Consider the following 17961-nt stretch of genomic DNA (forward strand, 5'->3'; position numbering starts at 1 on the left):
ACTTGACTAGTTGGCAGAGGCATACAATCATGAGATGTTTATTCTAGTTTGACTTTTAGCAGATTTCACACAGCTCACTCTGGAGACACTAAAGGCTTTATACAACTTTGATTCACTCCATTTATCCATTCTTTTATTGAACTGTTATATGTAATATCAGGACAGTTCTCCTTAAAGGAGCCCTTCCTTGTGTGACAGGAGACAAAATCCAAAGTCCCTATTTTGTGTGAAAAAATGTATTCCAAGTTTAACTGAAAAAACAGTGAAGCATCAGCCTAATTTAGATTTCTGCAGCCTCTCTGCTGGAGTTAATGTGGTTTTTAGCACATTTACTTACTTTAACAGAACAAAAAATCTTTTGTTGCTTGAGAAGATGCACATTTAATTTTACTGACTCAGGCTGCTGTAGATAAAGTTAAACTGGAATATATTCTGTCCTGGTTCACATGCAATGGAAATGCACTAGGAAGTGATCTCTCAATGGCTAATATGAAAAGCAGGAATAAATATAGCAAGCAAAAACTGTTTCAGTGTCCTGATTATTATTTAAAGACAGATTTGAAAAATTATCAACCTGTCCTTTAGTGGTTGTGTGTGAAGGACCATAGCCGTGACTGCATCCTTACAGAAGCTATACTGTTTGTCTCTGCAGACATTATGCTGCATTGAAAACCATGGAGCAGCTGGAGAAGGTCTACATCCCCAGGTAGGATTATACCATCATGATTCTGAAAAGTCTGTATACAGCTTGGATTCTCAACAGTTTTCTCATCAGTATTCTGTCAGAGTTATGGCAAACACCTAGAGATGTAAAGATGTCCATGGGACTATCTCAAACCACACCTGCAGTATTATCCACTTCAATGCTGCTGATGTATATGTATATATATGTAAAATTATACAACCAGATATTATTGTTGTGATGCATTTAGCAAAATGTACAGTATATGGCTATATTGGCTGAAATATTAGTCCAAAAAAAGAAAAAACAAAAACATCTTTCTACTTGACCCATCATATTAAACCACCTTTCTCTTTGTAACGCTGGCTTAGATTTAAAGCTGCATTAATTACAGTTTTGGCCTCTTGGTAGCAGCAGAACTGTAACTGTAAACAAGGTTTTATGGTGAATTTTATGGTGAATCTTTTTTTTAATAAATAAGTATTTTATTTACACATTTAACACCCCCAGAACGTTATTGTGCACATGTAGTTGTGTTTTTGACACTCCTTAGGAAAATTCGTCTTAAATGCTTTAAATTTAAATTTAAATTTGTAATTTAAAGATGTTAAATGCTTCACCATGTTCAACAGCTAGTACTGTAGTCCCTTTTAGCTTGTAGAGGGCAGAACTATTTACAGATGTATGACCGATAAAGCCCAGATGACAGTTATGAAATTGAAGGGTTTGAGTAAGTGCAGGTTGTTCTTATATTTTCTAAATCACTCTTGTTAATGCATGTCGTTTACTTTATATGTTAATAACACTAATCTCTGGTTTCCTCTGGTTTCAGTCCAGATGCTTTCAAACTGGCAGTGCCAGGGCGAAAAAGAAATCATGATAAAAATCTATATCATTCAGTATGGGAAAATATATTGTAATAACTTTTTTGCCATATCGCCCAGCCCTACTTTAATGTATTGTTTTCATACACAATTACATAGTGTTGTTTAGATTGAGCATTTCTTTATAAAGTGGACATACTTGTGCTGTTCCCCCTCCAGGGTCAGTCAGTACAGGTTCTGTCAGATTATGGCTGAAAACCTGCCCAGACTGAGAGAGGAGATCAAGGAAATCTCCATGTCAGACCTCAAGGACTTCCTGGAGAGCATCAGAAAACACTCTGACAAGGTTGGAGAGACTGCCATGAGACAGGTATGAGAGTTTGTATTTTTTAACCCTGTAAGTGCTGAAGTCGTAGACTTGCATTACTGCATTAAACAGACGATTGTACTAAATATAGCTCCAAATCTTCCTCCCTACTAGTAACCTAAAATCACGGCGTGTTCTCATTCAAAATATCTGAGGAAATCAAAGTTGAAAGTTCCTTACTTACAGCGCTAACTGGAATACATGCGGAAATGTTCCTTTCCAAAATTCCAAAGGAAAACATTGCAAAAACACGCAAAATGCAGAGAAATCAATCACAGTTGATGTTTTATGTCAACTATTCCCTGATTCTGACTCTGAAGGAGAATATCTGCCTTCAGAGAATGACGATCAGATGTCTAGCAACATAGAATATGACGATGTGTCTGTGCATCGTAGCCATGGGTCCATGAGCGACGGTATATTGGGACAGAATTACCCTCCCAAATGTTAGGGTGCGAGGATCTGCAAGATGGTAGGGTTCCTAGGAGAGCTGTTAGATGTGGTGGAGGCAGCAGTGAGGGTCAATATAGGGCTACAAGTAGTGATGATTATGATTACTAGATGAGTAAATTTAGTCTCTTCATAAACGTTGAGTCATATCCAACATTTTTCTGTGTGTGTGCCTGTCCGCCCCTCTAGGCACAGCAGCACAGGACTTTTAACAGTACAGTTGCCAAACAGGCCAGTATGGGCCACTATGCCAAGCCTTTGTACTCCCTCAATGGACGAACACATACTCACAACGGCCTGATGGATGATGACACAGGAGATGAGGAGGAAGCGGAGGAAGAGGTGAAGAAACATTGGGTGTTGTTGGGTGTAGTGATGATGATTTTCTTAAACTGTGTTTTATTTTTATTTGAGAGTGTTTGAATTGCATGTGGAGTTGACCATACGCTCTATTTAGAAAGTGTTATGAGGTAACTTTTGTTGTGATTTGGCGTTATGTAAATTTAATTGAATTTTTCTGTTAAATAAATGTCATGGTCTTCTCTGTGGTGAGTTCATACAGTATACTGCGTATGGATGTTTGAGTCCGAATGAAAACATGAGTCTGTTTTCATGTTGTATAAGAGCACCGTTTCAAGCATAAATCTAGGAACTCCAAAAGATAATTCTAAAAGCTCTATTTTTGTTTTCTGTGGATAGGATAGGTTATTTTCGTTGTTTCCTACTTGTTTTCAGAGCTTGATATATTCTGTACTGTCAAGTGGAAAATGTTAAAGAAATATTTGACACTAATGATGTTTCGTCATGCGTGTCTGTATCTGACAGATTCTTACGGCTCAGGACCTGGTGGACTTCTCACCTGTCTACAGGTGTTTGCACATTTACACTGTGCTGGTAGGTTTCACTCTGTCACACACATACATACACACTTATCCACATCATAGCAATGATGTGGTGTAGCAGCATTATAATTCCAGAATTTACTATGATGAATAAATGACCTCTTCAATGTTTTTGTAGGACTTCTGCTCTAATGAGGCAGCATACATTGTTAGACTCAAATGACACCTGCAAAAACAGGTTGAAATCACTGACTGTACACAAAGATGGATGACAAATCTCCGCTTCCTCTCACTGTACAAAAAATGTCTCTGATATGAGCACTGCCATCTTGTGCTGATGACAACATTTAGAGTCAGTGTCTGCATAGTAGTGATCAGGTACATTGTGAGACACGCATTATCCAGGTCCCACCTATACACCCACCTGATCCACCACAAGCAGGTCCCAGCTGATAATTATAACTAATTAAAACCAAACTTATCAGTAAAAAGGAACACTTGAACATCATCTGTGTGATGAGGACTATGTAAAAGGTGCGAATGAGTTTTTATTTTACCCAGTATCCCATCTGCTAACATGGAGGTGGTGGTATTTATGACCCATTCCATAGCCAGCAGCCACCAGAGGGTGAGTGAGATGTTTTGGCTTCATTTTTGGGTGCCGTCATGTGGTCCATCTTTATTATACAGTCATTGGTTGAAGTCCAGGTCCGTCATAGCAGAACATTTCAGTTCATGGTGGTTGCTGCTGGGGTCGTCCACGAATTCTCAATGGTTTGATTCCCAGCTCCCGCTGCATGTTGAAGTGTCCTCCCCCGTGATAATAAACCCAAAGTTTCTCACAATGGTTGCCTCATAGAGATATCATGGCATATAAATATCAGGGACCACTTTGGATAGAAGGTGCTATATCAGACCACGTCTGCACCCTGTATGGCTGCCGCTGCCATCAGTATATGAATGGGTCAGTGTAGCAAAGCACTTAGTGCAGTCTGTAGACTAGAAAGGCACTAATTAAATGCAAGTCCATTTAACTTTTTGCCACTGGATCAGCTGCATTCTGTCTGTTGTATTTGTTTGTGTCTGCAGGGTGACCGGGAAACATTTGAGAACTACTATAGGAAACAAAGGAAGAAACAGGCCCGACTAGTTCTGCAGCCACAGGCTAACATGGTGAGCAACATTAACTAAATGCCTAATACAGTAGTAATGTCCTGAAACAAACATGTAATGTCCATTTATAAAAATTTGTAGCCTATAGCAGACATGAAAATTCAAGACTTCATTTTGTTCTAGAGAGCAAAATGTTTTGAATGAAGAATCTTTGATCCACAGAAAATTGATAGCCAGTGAAGTGACAAATACGGCATTAATAAACACACCTTTCCGATTATTTAATTTTGTCATGGGATTTAGGGGGATCTGTTGATAGAAATGTAATCTAATTTTCACAATTATATTTTCATTAGTGTGTAATCACCTGAAACTAAGAATGGTGTTTTCGCTACCTCACAGTGAGCCTCTTATATCTACAGAGTTTCTGCAGCAGCCCAGAACAGACAAAAGGAGCACTGACTCTTGAGAGGTCCTTTCATGTTTTTAGTGACTACCATAAGGGAGGCTGAGACGAGGCATATTCAGTTAGTTGCAGTATACAACCACACCACTAGAGGGCATTAAATCCTATACACCATGTAAACTTTGAAACTATGTTGCCCCTAGTGGTAACATCATAAAGGTATATGGCCATGTTTCTACCCCCATGAACTTCTTTTACATCTACCAGTATGGCCTACAATAGCTTGGAATAACTTGAAACATTATATAGACAAATTTCTGCACATAGTGGTTTTAAGTAAAATCATGAACTCAGGTGTGTGTGTGTGTGTGTGTGTGTGTGTCCAGCACGAGACAGTGGAAGGCTACAGAAGATACTTCAATCAGATTGTAGGGTAAGGTGTTTATCCCACTGTCTTTTACATTACTATCTGCTGCCCTTCATGACTAACCATATTTGTTTTTCAGTTTTGTTTTTTTAAGTGTGAAGATAAATAAAGTATTGAAATGAGTGAGTGAATGTGTTTTCTGTGTCAGGTTCTTTGTTGTAGAGGACCATATCCTCCACGCCACGCAGGGGCTGGTGACCAGAGCTTTCACTGATGAACTGTGGAACATGGCTCTGTCTAAGATCATCGCTGTGCTCCGCACACACTCTGTATGCTTACACACACACACACACACACACACACACACACACACACTCTCTCTCTCTCTCTGTCACACACACACACACAGCCAGCAGGGAGTGGTTTGTGAATGAAGAGACTGTTGAAAGTTAATAGAGATAATAGAGCCTGCTGTGGATCTATTTTCCTGGAAGAAACTTCATTCATTGGTTTACACACACACATACACACACACACACACACACACACACACACACACGAACACACAGCACTGTGGAGGTCAGTGCACCTCAGTGCACCCACAAACACACTAATGATGTCACTCTCAAGCAAAGAGGTCAAAACACACATACGCATGCAGCCAAAGACGAGGTCATTGGGGCTGTAATGAGAAACAGATTGCAACAATAACAGAAGATTAAGAAGGCATAATCCTGACCGCTGGGCTCTAGTCAGTTGTAAATGACCCAGAGGATTATGCTAACAGGCCAAAGAATGGCCCACACAGCATGGGGTGAGTAGACTTAACAAAGGCCCTGGTCTCTATTGTGGCCTCCAGCTCTTCTGCAGGGCCACAACTCAGACACAGGCAGCTCCACACTGCCGGGGTCCTGCCCTTATAACCACTGCAAGTCTTTTTCACAAACCTTTCCATTAGCCGGTCCACTTCTAATTCTGTGTAAAATGTCCTCACTTTTAGGCACAATAATTAAAGGTGTTCATACCGTTGGCTCTGACAGAATTTTTAATAAACACATCCCACACAACACAACTTTTACCCATCCTGTTCATCATCAATGATAACAATAGAAACACAAACAAAAACAATAGACTTAATATACATTGCATGACTAAAGGACCACATTATATTCATATATGGCATGGATCAAAACATGGTAGATAGAAGTGAAACTGTCTAAACTGCTCAGGTGCACTCTGCCCACTGCTGTGATTTGCTGCTGTTAGTCCAGTCTCCAGCTGATTGTTGGTGTGTGTATGTATGTGTCTGAGTAAACAAAGAGGCAGGCGGCCTCTGCTTTATGTCAAATCTCAGGCTGTGTTCAATTGCTCTGTTGATTTACACACTCCTGTGTGTGGCAGGATCCTTGTGTCAGTGTTAAGCGACTAAACTGTGCTGCTTTCAGGGTCATAAATCATTCTGTACTCCAGAAAAATGGATGGACTTTGTTGGTGTTGATTGACCCTTGTCTAGGCCCCTCCCCATTAGTGACTTTGCAATGCCTATCAAGCTTTCTATTCTAGCACTTCATGTACACAGTTTACAGTAACTAAATTTCTCTCTTAGAATTCATACTGTTAGAAAATAAGGGGAAGTAAATGTAATATTGTTTGAACTAAATAAGGAATGATTCCAGACAAAACAGCCTAATTTTTAGTCTGCGGCCATCAACTTTGTGGTTTAGATTTTAGCAGCATTTCTGACAGGTTTTTATTTTAATTTTGTGAGATAGTGGGAAACTGCTCCAACAGACATTCTATGACTTTATGACTTTATTTCATGGCCACATGTATTAGACATGGTAATAAAGGAACTGAAATGTTGTTGTACTCCGGGTTACAACTGGTGACCACAAAACTGTATGCACTAATTAATAATATTGTACAATATTAAATTATGTTGATACTTGGACCACCAATACAAAGCTCAGAGAAATGCAGTATTGTTTAGTATTTAACAGTATGTTTCAGTTAAGTATTTTTGGAGATGAGGACCAGCTCATTTGTATTAATCATGTCTCAATCCCATTACCCAGGTCTTGTTTTAAAAAATAGAAACAAAAACAAAATTTAAAAAAAATGGTTATGCTTAAAATTCTGATACAATAGGTTGGAGGACCTGTACCCACGCATTTATCAAACAGTCAATCGTTATTTCAACTGATGATCACCTTTAGTAGTTATGTGCCTTGGAGTGGCAAAGGACATTTTGTTTGTTATTTTATTTATTAATATTTGTTTTTTCTTCGTGACTAAAACAACATAGTGCTTTACCAGTCTTTTCAACATTTCCTCATAAATGATTACCATATCTGTTGTTGTTAATGCTGCCATAGATTCTTTTTCTCCACTTGCAACTTGTGAGATTTGTTTGCTGATTATTGTTTGTTGTCCTCAGTCATACTGTGATGACCCAGACCTGGTCCTGGAGCTAAAGAACCTCATAGTCATCTTTGCTGACACACTACAGGTTGTTTCAGAGCCATACTTCATCTTAACATATTGTCACTCTGAATTATGTGGAACAATTGAGATTAACATACTTGATTTCCTGCTTCCTGTGTGTGTGTGTGTGTGTGTGTGTGTGTGTGTACAGGGTTATGGTTTCCCAGTGAACAGACTGTTTGACCTGCTGTTTGAGGTCAGAGACCAGTACAATGAAACTTTGCTGAAGAAGTGGGCACTGGTTTTCAGGTGGGCTTTATTGATATGTGGCTGTACTTGTATTTCTGTTCATCATTTTATATGTGAGATTACTGTTAAACCAAGCAGCAGCAAATCCTTATATATTTATTTTGCTTCTATCACACCAAAAGCAGAAGTGAGCTTTTCTGTTAACTTCATCTAGTGCACAGAGAAGAGTAATCACTCTTGAAAGATCACAGTTCCAGCAATATTTCTGGACCCTAAGGCCCCAAGTTGAAACCCTTCAGTCTCACAATGAATTTGTTCTTAATACTACTTGCTGGAGGTTTTAACAAATGAGCACTGATCAGTGATTATGTTTTGTGCTCCAAGTTTGTTTCTTAACCTTCTTAAATTGGCCTGAGACTACAGTTGAGCTGTGGGCTGATTTATCCCTGATTGACCTCTCCTGACAATCAAAGAAGAAATTTGATCAGGAACCTTAGCCTGGATTGATGTTCAGCCCAGATCATCTGGTAATATGAGGGGTTTACAGATCCAGTTTTAAACTTCCCAGACAGCTCACAGAGGTCCGGTCTCTGCAGCCATGTTCTCACACAGGCTTGTTTTGCTTTCTCCTTTCTTTTTCTCACTGGAGAGTATTACTACAGCAACATTGCCACGATAGCGTTATCCTGTGTAATGTGCCATTATTTTTAAAATCTTTTAGTGTGTACATGTTTGAGATGAGACATGTGAAGATCTGTTAAGTTCGTGTTAAGTTTGAGCCCGGCTTTATCCCATTCAGTGTGTTCTCTCAGTCATCACAAAAGCCACCAGGTAAAGATGAATGAAAGGAAAGTGTTGAATTTTCGTTCATAAAGTAAATATCATCATCTCTATGAAGCACAGAGTCCTCATTGCTCTGCGTACTTTAAGTCACTATTGTTCCAGCTTGGGCAATTTATTATTTTCAGTCATTTTTCCTTGTTAAAATATCTAATTGTTGTCATGCACAAGTCTCCATGACACTTGTGACCTTAACTTACTATAGAGTGTATTTTATTTTAGAGTATGGATACAACAGCAGTATATTGTCTTTTTTGCATGACATCTGAAAACAACTGACCAAACTGTGTATGTTAGTACATTTGCGTGAAAGAGAGTTTCTTAAAGCTCTGATACTCATTTATTTTTTACAGGGAGATCTTTGAGTTGGACAACTACAGTCCCATCCCAGTAGAGACAGAGGAGGAGTATAAACTGGTGGTCAGCCGCTTTCCTTTCCATGATGCTGAAATAGAGAAGGTAACAAACTCACAAACTTCGCCATCCACAGAAGGTTTTCATTACTCAGTTGTGCATGTACATAGACACTTAGATAGAAGATAGATAGATAGAACACTCATCCAACCACACCCTCTTAGCCTCCCTAACCTCCTGCGACAGCACTATCACACCGGGTGAAAGTGTGGCCACTGAAACTAGTTCATGCTAATATGGAAAGACATTTCTCCAAAAGTGAAGGAATAAAACTATGTTACACAACAGTCCAATCATGTTATACTGTAGTTTTCTGTTTTGTCTGTGTGTGTGTGTGCGTGAGCAGCAGGACTTTCCGAAAAAGCTGCCAATGTCCCAGTCGGTCCCTCAGATCTACACACAGGTCAAAGAATTCATTTACGCCAGCCTCAAGTTCTCAGAATCACTGCACCGCAGGTTGGTCTCACTGAGCAGTTACTATATCTTGATTCTCTATATTTTGAGGTGGGCACTAGAACGCTTCTGCGTCTTTCATTTTCACTCACTTTTGGTCTTTTTGTTGTGCAATAGTAAAATATCTGAAATTGTGTATCCAGTTCAACAGAAATCGATGACATGTTGCGAAAATCAACCAATCTACTGCTGACAAGAACGCTCAGCAGCTGTCTGCAAAACCTTATCAAGAAACCCCACATAGGACTGACTGAGGTGGGAACAACACTGCTGTTACTAAACGCATACATCATTTAGTCCAAGAAATTCATCATTTACTCTAAATTTGTAACTGTCTTTCTTTAGCTGGTGCAGATCATCATTAACACCACCCACCTGGAGCAGGCCTGCAGGTACCTTGAGGAGTTTATAACAAACATCACCAATGTCTCTCCCGAAACAGTTCACACAACAAGACTCTATGGCTTGTCCACATTCAAGGTAAAATGTCAACATGATATGGATTCCGCTTTGTTTCTTTATTTTGTATTTGTGTTAATTGTGTTACAGCTTGTTGCTGGAGCGACGTGTCTTGTTACTACTTTTAATTACTTTCGACATTACACAAACGGGCTCTAAGGGTGCTGTATTGCATATCATTTTCTTTGTCCTTGCTGCTGTATGACAATTTCAGGACCTGAAGAGCTGCAGTATTGTCTGCTCTTGTTGAAAGCACTGTGAGCTCAGCCATACATGTTACCAAGTATCTTTGGAAACAGCTTGCTAAATGAAAGCAACATAAGCAAGAGTTTAAGTCAGCTCTCGTTGGTAAACTTAAGTCTACCGAATTACTCTACTGATTTTTCATCATCAAAGTTTGTTTCCAGCTGTGAGGGAGAACCACTGCATGTATAGAAAAATTGGTATAAAGCCTTAGTGTCTTCAGAGGGAACTGTGTGAAATCTGATAAATGTCCTCAAGTGATGCCACTTGAGTCAGCGTCTTTTGGGTTAAGTTAGAAAAGGAAGAATACCTGGAGTGGAGTTAGCTGCTTCTCACCTCAGAGGCCAGAAGCTTCAGACTACATTATCTGCTACTGTCATAACACTCCTAAACCTGATACCTAACTGTACTGCAGGGGTATTATGTAATACATCCTATATTAAATTATATTATTATATTAAATATAAGGTCCTCCACTGCATATTATTTTAATATTTTATTGCCATGAACATATACAACTCCATGAGTTGAATCTTTGAGATTGACTTATCCAGCTTAACTTGGATGCATTGGTTTTGGACAACTTTGTGCCGAAGTGCTCATGATGTTAACCATTTCTGAGCCCCAGGTTAGTTCAGTGAAAACAACATTGACAATCTTCCCTCCTGTGCTTGATCATGTTTTGATTCAAATGCTTGCAGAGAGAGTTGGCCTTTCACAGATGGCTCCTTTGTCAGTGTGTGTGTGTGTGTGTGTGTGCTTAAGCTTTTAGCCATTATAAATCGTAAAAAGGATAGTGAAATTGATTATTTGTGGTGACAAATAATCAGGTTATTATTCCTTGCCAGGTCGTGACCAGGAATAATTCTACATCGAATGAAAGACTGACTTGTTCTGGTGCATCAGTTTCAATAATTTATTTTTTTAACTGACCATTGTGGCAATGGCTTTAGTAATTTTATTTGTGCAAGATACAGTTAAAGTCATCTATGAAGAAGTAAAAATAATCCAGGCTGGTATTAGATCATTAATAGTCACATGGAGCTGACTCAGTTAATCATGTTGGAGGGATATGGCCGTGATCTGTCAAACTGCTAATATTAGCGTAAGAGCTAGCATAACAGTTAAAATTTGCTAATGAACTAAATGAAATTGATTAGATACAGTAACTTGTGTCTATTGCTGAATGAATGCTGGTAAAAATTGTTGACAACTGCATTTAGTCCTATTAAGCCTTTCAAGAGGCCTAATGAAATATGTTTTCCAGGATGCTCGTCACGCTGCGGAGGGAGAGATTTATACCAAACTGAACCAGAAGATCGATGAATTTATCCAGCTAGCAGACTATGAATGGGGCATGGCTGAGTCAGATGGCCGTGCCTCCGGATACCTCATGGACCTGATCAACTTCCTGCGTTCCACTTTCCAAGTCTTCACACACCTCCCGGTGAGTCTGATCCATCTGTTATCCTCTTACCCATTAAACCTGCCATTTTTTTCGCTTGGAGTTGTGGGACATTGCTGTCTTGGTGTTTTAGACAAATTTTAGCTGCTGGCAATTGATGTGTGGCAGTGTTGATTGTGTTTTCATTGGTAATAGGGATGTTATAATTCCCTTTTTTGTTTTATTTCTGTTTTCCCTGAATTCCCAACTGTCTTCTGCTGTTTTGTTATAATTTCATCACATCCTTCTTAAAATGTATGTACTGTCTGAAAGCGAATTGTTTAATTACTTAGTAGTATTTGCGCCTTGGTCATCTGTCCATATGCATGGTGAGTGTGCTGTTACTGACTTGTAGGCTGCTTTTGTACATTAACTACTACCTGGTAATAGCAAAGTGCGAAGAACTTGGTCAGTAAGTGTGTGTTTTGGGTCAAATACCTGACTGCTACAGCCTGTTCAGTTCCACTCACAGTAGGATTCTTGCCTGCTCTTCTCTCCAACATCTCTTTCATGTCTTGAAAGCGTTCCAGCTTATTTGTTTTTTTGTTTTGTTTTCTTTTTCTAGAATGTCTTCATCTTCCCATTCACACCCCCTGTATTGAACAGCAATGGAACTTTTTTGTTTTATTCCTTTATTAAGTTGACTTGTTGAGCCTGCAAGATAACTCTCGTTGAATTTACCTCCTCCTGTCCATTTATTGTTGCCACATTTCTTTTCCTGTCCTTTCCCTCTTTCCCTCTATTTTTGGTTGGTTTTGGGGTGTCTCTGCTCAGAATAACAACAATGACCATGCGTCGATGTCGGTGAGTATTCCTGCCCAGCTGTTACAACATTATCCTGCCATTCTACAGGCAGAGGGAAGTTGAAAAGCATGCTGATGTTGAAGTGTGGAAGCTTCACTACTCCTGGCTTCTTGGCTTTCTGCCATCTGTAACCCTTAGTGAGGGAAGACTGAGCAGTGACCCTCACAGCTGAAAGCTAACGCCAGAGGGGAACGTCCTCTAATGACTGCAAGATGCTGACCAAGAAAGCTCATTCACTTACCTCAACCTCCTCTTCCTCATCAGTCTTTTTTTTCTAGTAAGACATGGTTTCACTAGCAGGCATTACTTATGTGCTGTATGTTGCTAACTGAAGGGTAAGGCGTGTTTTAAGAGCAAAAGAGATGAGAGTAAAAGAGCAAAATACGTATAGTTTCTAAGAATAGGCACAGTAGCAGCTGTCATCACGCGTGACAACATAATCTCAATTCAAAATTCTACTTACTAACTTTATCTGAGTTTACAACCACATCTCTCAGTCTTCAGTTATGTTGTCACACATACTGTTCCCACACATAAGTTCCAGAATGACCTTTCATGCTCAACTGGAATCAGATATCAGGCCATCAGGAATCCTGTGTTCAAGGACCTTGGTAATTACACCTCATTCACCATTTTCTTGTTGAACACATTGACTCCAAGGTATGCACATTTGCATATGCAAACCAAAAATGAACAGGTTGAGAGAGAACAAAACATGTTTAATGCATTGAGAAATCTACTCAGGCTGATGAAGAGCAGCGTTGCTTGAAACATCACTACCTTGGTGGTGGTGTAAGAAATTAGACATGTTTGGGCTTCACTTTCTGTACTACGCAGAATGAGATGTAATTTCTTCCAGTCCTTATTGATAACATAACATAACCTTTTTTTTTTTGTAATGGCAACAACATAGACACCGTTTCACAGTAAGCCTGTGAACTGCTATTCCAGCTACAAGATGGGCAGTGTGTGACTCTCAGCTTTTACATAACACTGGAGTTGAAGCTGTCTTGCTTTTATGTTACTTTTAACTTTCATTTTTTTATTTTCTTGATTTGTTTTAAGTTGAATTTTCTCACTTCTTAGAGATAACCTGTACTTATGGTACAAATGAATGAATGAATTAGAAGTAACCAGATTGTGCCCCTCTGTGTGAACAAGGACAGAAGTTGACATGACAGCAAAGCGTTTTGAAAGGCAGTCTCACTAACATGTCCACTTAACAGTGATTGCTCAGCTGTCTGGAGCTGGGAAAGTATGCATAACATCATGAATGCCTTAAAGAGAAAAATGTCTAGCCCTTTTTATGACAACATTTTTCTATCTGGCTTTGAGTGTGGCCATTTAGAAGCAAGAGTCAAAAGTTTTAAAGCTGTAAACCTTTCTCTTCAGATGTGGTTGGATGATACATCACACAATCTAGTTTATTTAAAGCATGCTAATACCTCACTGAAAGTCATCCTCCTAAATTTACTGCTATGCAGCCCCCAACCAGACCCACATCACTGTTTTTAAACCTTCATACTCTACACCAGTTAGCAGTTTTGAAAAAGCTCAGTTTTCAGGTATCAAAAGGGTTGGCCAAAAGAGTTTTCAGAATTAATTTTCAAATTTAGCTGACTCAGTGTGGACATACTTTGAGTGCGAGCAGTTACTTCTTTATGTGAGGAGTTCCAAGCTTTTTTCTTTGTCACATATCTGTGTGTGAACAATAAAAGAAAACCAAGTTTATGCAATGGGAAACTACTTGGTGTGATGTAGTGGTGGACCGTGCATTTGGTACCTGAGCCTTCAGTGGGGACATACCTGACTTAGTCCACCTCTACTATCACTTCGCAATTGTAAAAAAAAAATAAATAAATAAATAAAAAACGTGTTGCGTGTTGAGGATAATTACCATCATTGATACAACAAGAAACACAGTTAAGACAACTCCATACCTCTACGCTATAACCACAACTGTGCCATGTACATCACCCGGAGCAGTTCAGAACTGCTAGTCGCACTTGGCTGTGACTTTTGCTCTGACCGACCAATCAGAGGATGGAAGAATGCTGATTGGTCGAGAATTCTGAAACCTCATTAGTTAAAGAAACAGTCATTGGCTAATATATTCTAAATTGCGTGGGTCAGCACTACCGATTCTGAAGGCCCTGGGCAGAGTAGACTGACAGGGCAACACATAGAGGCCGAAATCTGACAAAAATCGAACAGCCACATACGTACTGGAAGCGGTGCAGCCGAGAGAAATGCTACGAAATGATGAAAATAAACTGTTGGAAATACATTATTACAATTTCATGGAACAAATATTAGAATTTAGGTTGTAAATGTAGGTCAGTGCTTCTGATAGCTACTCATTTAGAATGAATGAACAGTCCTTACTGTTGCTGCACCATGTATCACTGCTGTCTGTCTGCTAGTCAATTGTCAGCATGAAGGATGTTAAAAGGGATGTTGTGGGGCTCAAACAAAAGAAAGCCATACATATATTTTTCTGAATGCAAGTCAACGCTCACATTGACTTTCTTATATCAAGCCTCTATGGCTCCTCGGATAAAAAAATCAGTGATTTCTGGTATTTACTAACATATCTTTTATTACAGGGATCACTGCTTGTCTCTCCAGTATCGCTTTAAATAGGGGTGTTTCCTTCTGTAACTGTATTTCAATACAACTGCTGTCTGTGCATTATCCTTCATATTGGGGTCACCACATCATCCCTGGGTTTCCCTGAGAGTTTTTGCATGAGTATGTGACAATGGATTGTGTTGATCTGTACTTCTGTTTGTTTGCCACAAACATTAGTTGTAACTTAAGGATCCATTCAAAATTACTGTTAGCGTTTCAAACACTTGAGGGTAGAGCTGCAATGATTAGTCGATAAATCAATTGGTCAATCAAAAGAAAATTTATTGTAGTAGTTGTTGATAGTAAATGAACAGTATTTGGGGGTTAGACTCAAAATTTTATAATTTTTTGACTAAATGATTGATTGTGAAAATAATAAGAAAATAACCCCAAAATGAAAATAATTGTAAATAACAGTCCTACTAGAGGGCTTTTTTCAAGGTGGATAATATGTTACAGTATATCTGCTTACAAAAGAAGCAAAATCAAGAGCACTTCAAGTAATGGAAACGCTCACAATTCTTATTTGCGTTGGAGTTGTGAACATGATGCTGTGGAAGAATGTAGAGTGCTCTATGTGTAATTATTAATTGAACATATGCTGTACCTTATCTGCATGCATTGCGCTATGTGTGGTTTTTGTTATATAACCCTGATTCCAAAAACGTTGGGCGTTACATAAAATCTAAATAAAACAGAATGCGATCATTTCCTAACTCTTTCGAACATAAACTCATTTGAAAAACCTTACATGCGCACACACACACTCCTTCTGCATTTGATGGATGCCAGCAACACATTTCAAGTTGTGTCAGGGCCAACAAAAGAGGGAAAGTTGAGTACTCCTCAAAAACCACCCGTTTGAAACATTTTACAGGTGAACAGGTTCATTAGTAACATGTGATATTTTTATGACTGGGTATGAAATGAACATTCTTGAAAAGAAAGGCTTTCACAAGCAATGATGGGTGAGGCTCAACACTTTGTGAAACACGTGATTGTATAAACTATATTATTACACATACTCAGGAACACTTAGTAAAATCGGTGTTGGTGCATTCTGGTTTTATTTATGCTTTAGACAGCATCCCAACTGTTTTGGACTTAGGTTTGTATGTGTGATATTGTACGAAGAACGTACATTAGGAGGTTGACAGTAGCATAAATGGTCTCATACCTTTCAGTGAGAGATTTTATGAACCACTGATAATTTGGCTTCATAATCAAAGCATGTTTTCATTGGTAATCATGGTATGGTAAAAGTTTTTGACATAAAAATCTCTTAAAATTAAATGCTGTCCAGTGTAATTAAGAATTCACTTTTATGTGTGAGGATTTCCATCGCACAGTAGTCCTTATTATGCTGGGTCAGGGGTTGGGAACCTTTTTGTTTTTTAAAGGTTGTTAGTTACCATTCAAGATCTAATTTTATTAATTAGATGAATTGTACATTATATGCCTGTAAACACAAAACCAATTCATGGAAGCCTTTAGTACTTCTTCTCTAAGTAAATGTCACTACTGCAGTTTGCAATATGACAGTTTACTTTTGTCTTTTTTTTATTAATTTCATGATTTTGTCAGGTTGTTTATGACTTGTAAGTGAATCAATCTTTCGTCACTCTACAGAGAAACAAAGTAGGTGTCATCTGCTTTTATGTTTTATGTTTATGTTTTCAGGGCAATATCATTAATACAACCATTCTAATACCAAAACATAAAAGTATACTTAAAATAACAACTCATCAAACTGGTGTCACCTTTTCTGTACTTGCATTCATGCAAACTACATTGACTCATTTACTCACTCGCTTCTGGTGGTATTGGTAGTATCTCTCTTTCATTCATCAACTACTCATGAGAGAACTCCAATCCTTTAAAGTGACAAACACATTCATCAGCAACTTTTGTTGAACCAAATAATCACATGCTCTGTCTTAGTCTTGTCTGTTTTTCATGAATTCTGTCTTAATTGCCATTGTTACCATTGTAATTTGTATTGGCAGTACGCATCAGTAAAAATGTTTGCTTTCAGGCTTCATGCACCTTTCTGTCTGCACTAAAGTAAACATTAGGAGACATGGTGTTAGGTTGGGTCGGCGTCGCTGACGCACAGAAAGGCAGGACCACAATGCAGAGTCAAAAAGGCTGGCAGGCGAGGTGACAATTGTCTTTTATTAAAACAAGCAAAATCAAAATCACACACTTACTGTGGCCTAGGATGAACAAAAAGACCGTGGCAAAAACTCCAGGCAAAAACAAGGCATGGCAAGGCAAAACTAAACAAGGCTAGGTAATGCAAGGCAAGGCAGATAGCTCCTGACATGACGTGGGGACAAAAACGCAGACACACTGACCAAGGTGACTGGGAAGACAAGGACTAAATAGACATCACAACGAGACACAAGTGACACACATTAGGAGGGAGAAAGCAATCAGGAAAACCAAAGCAAAGCTACATGAAAACAGGGCACACAGGGGAAGAGACACTTTCAAAATAAAACTGGACATGACAAAAACCTTGAACATAATACATGGCAACACATGACAAGACAAACATGAAACATGGCACATGGACTGAAATCAAAAGAAAGCATAACGAAAAACCAGGCATGACACATGGTGCAGAGAAGGTAGATTTTTATAAGTAGTTTTGAGTTTTCTGTCTTGTGCCTTTCAGCAGCAGTGACTCTGTCTTTGCTTTAAAAAGTCTTGTTTGCAATCAGCTGGTACTTTGCTGCCAAGATCATTTGCAACTGTTCAAAAGTGTAATTTTGCATGTAAGTTCATCTTGAGGGAAATATTGTCAAGACTTATTCTACACTGATCACAGCAATTCTAGTGTAATTAATTGTTATCTGAATATTTGTTGGTTTCCCTTACTTCAGATGTAGTTAAGTTGGTATAGAATATACTATATATACAAAGGTATTGTAGCACCTGACCATT

General features: G+C 38.8%; 1 protein-coding gene across 2 annotated transcripts in view; it reads left to right on the plus strand.

Annotated features, from left to right (window-relative positions):
- exoc6 (exocyst complex component 6) overlaps positions 1-17961 on the plus strand; it is a 48431-nt gene that overhangs the window by 18535 nt on the left and 11935 nt on the right. For both annotated transcript variants that reach the window (XM_046376522.1, XM_046376523.1), the window contains exons 6-19: positions 653-706; positions 1726-1876; positions 2513-2665; positions 3149-3217; positions 4255-4338; positions 5071-5117; positions 5260-5380; positions 7489-7560; positions 7687-7784; positions 8918-9023; positions 9325-9434; positions 9575-9686; positions 9777-9911; positions 11401-11580. In XM_046376522.1, coding sequence (XP_046232478.1) covers positions 653-706; positions 1726-1876; positions 2513-2665; positions 3149-3217; positions 4255-4338; positions 5071-5117; positions 5260-5380; positions 7489-7560; positions 7687-7784; positions 8918-9023; positions 9325-9434; positions 9575-9686; positions 9777-9911; positions 11401-11580 — 1492 coding nt within the window. The remainder of the gene's footprint in view (positions 1-652; positions 707-1725; positions 1877-2512; positions 2666-3148; positions 3218-4254; positions 4339-5070; positions 5118-5259; positions 5381-7488; positions 7561-7686; positions 7785-8917; positions 9024-9324; positions 9435-9574; positions 9687-9776; positions 9912-11400; positions 11581-17961) is intronic.

The sequence above is a fragment of the Scatophagus argus genome, chromosome 21, assembly GCF_020382885.2.
Source record: "Scatophagus argus isolate fScaArg1 chromosome 21, fScaArg1.pri, whole genome shotgun sequence".
Lineage (NCBI taxonomy): Eukaryota > Metazoa > Chordata > Actinopteri > Scatophagidae > Scatophagus > Scatophagus argus.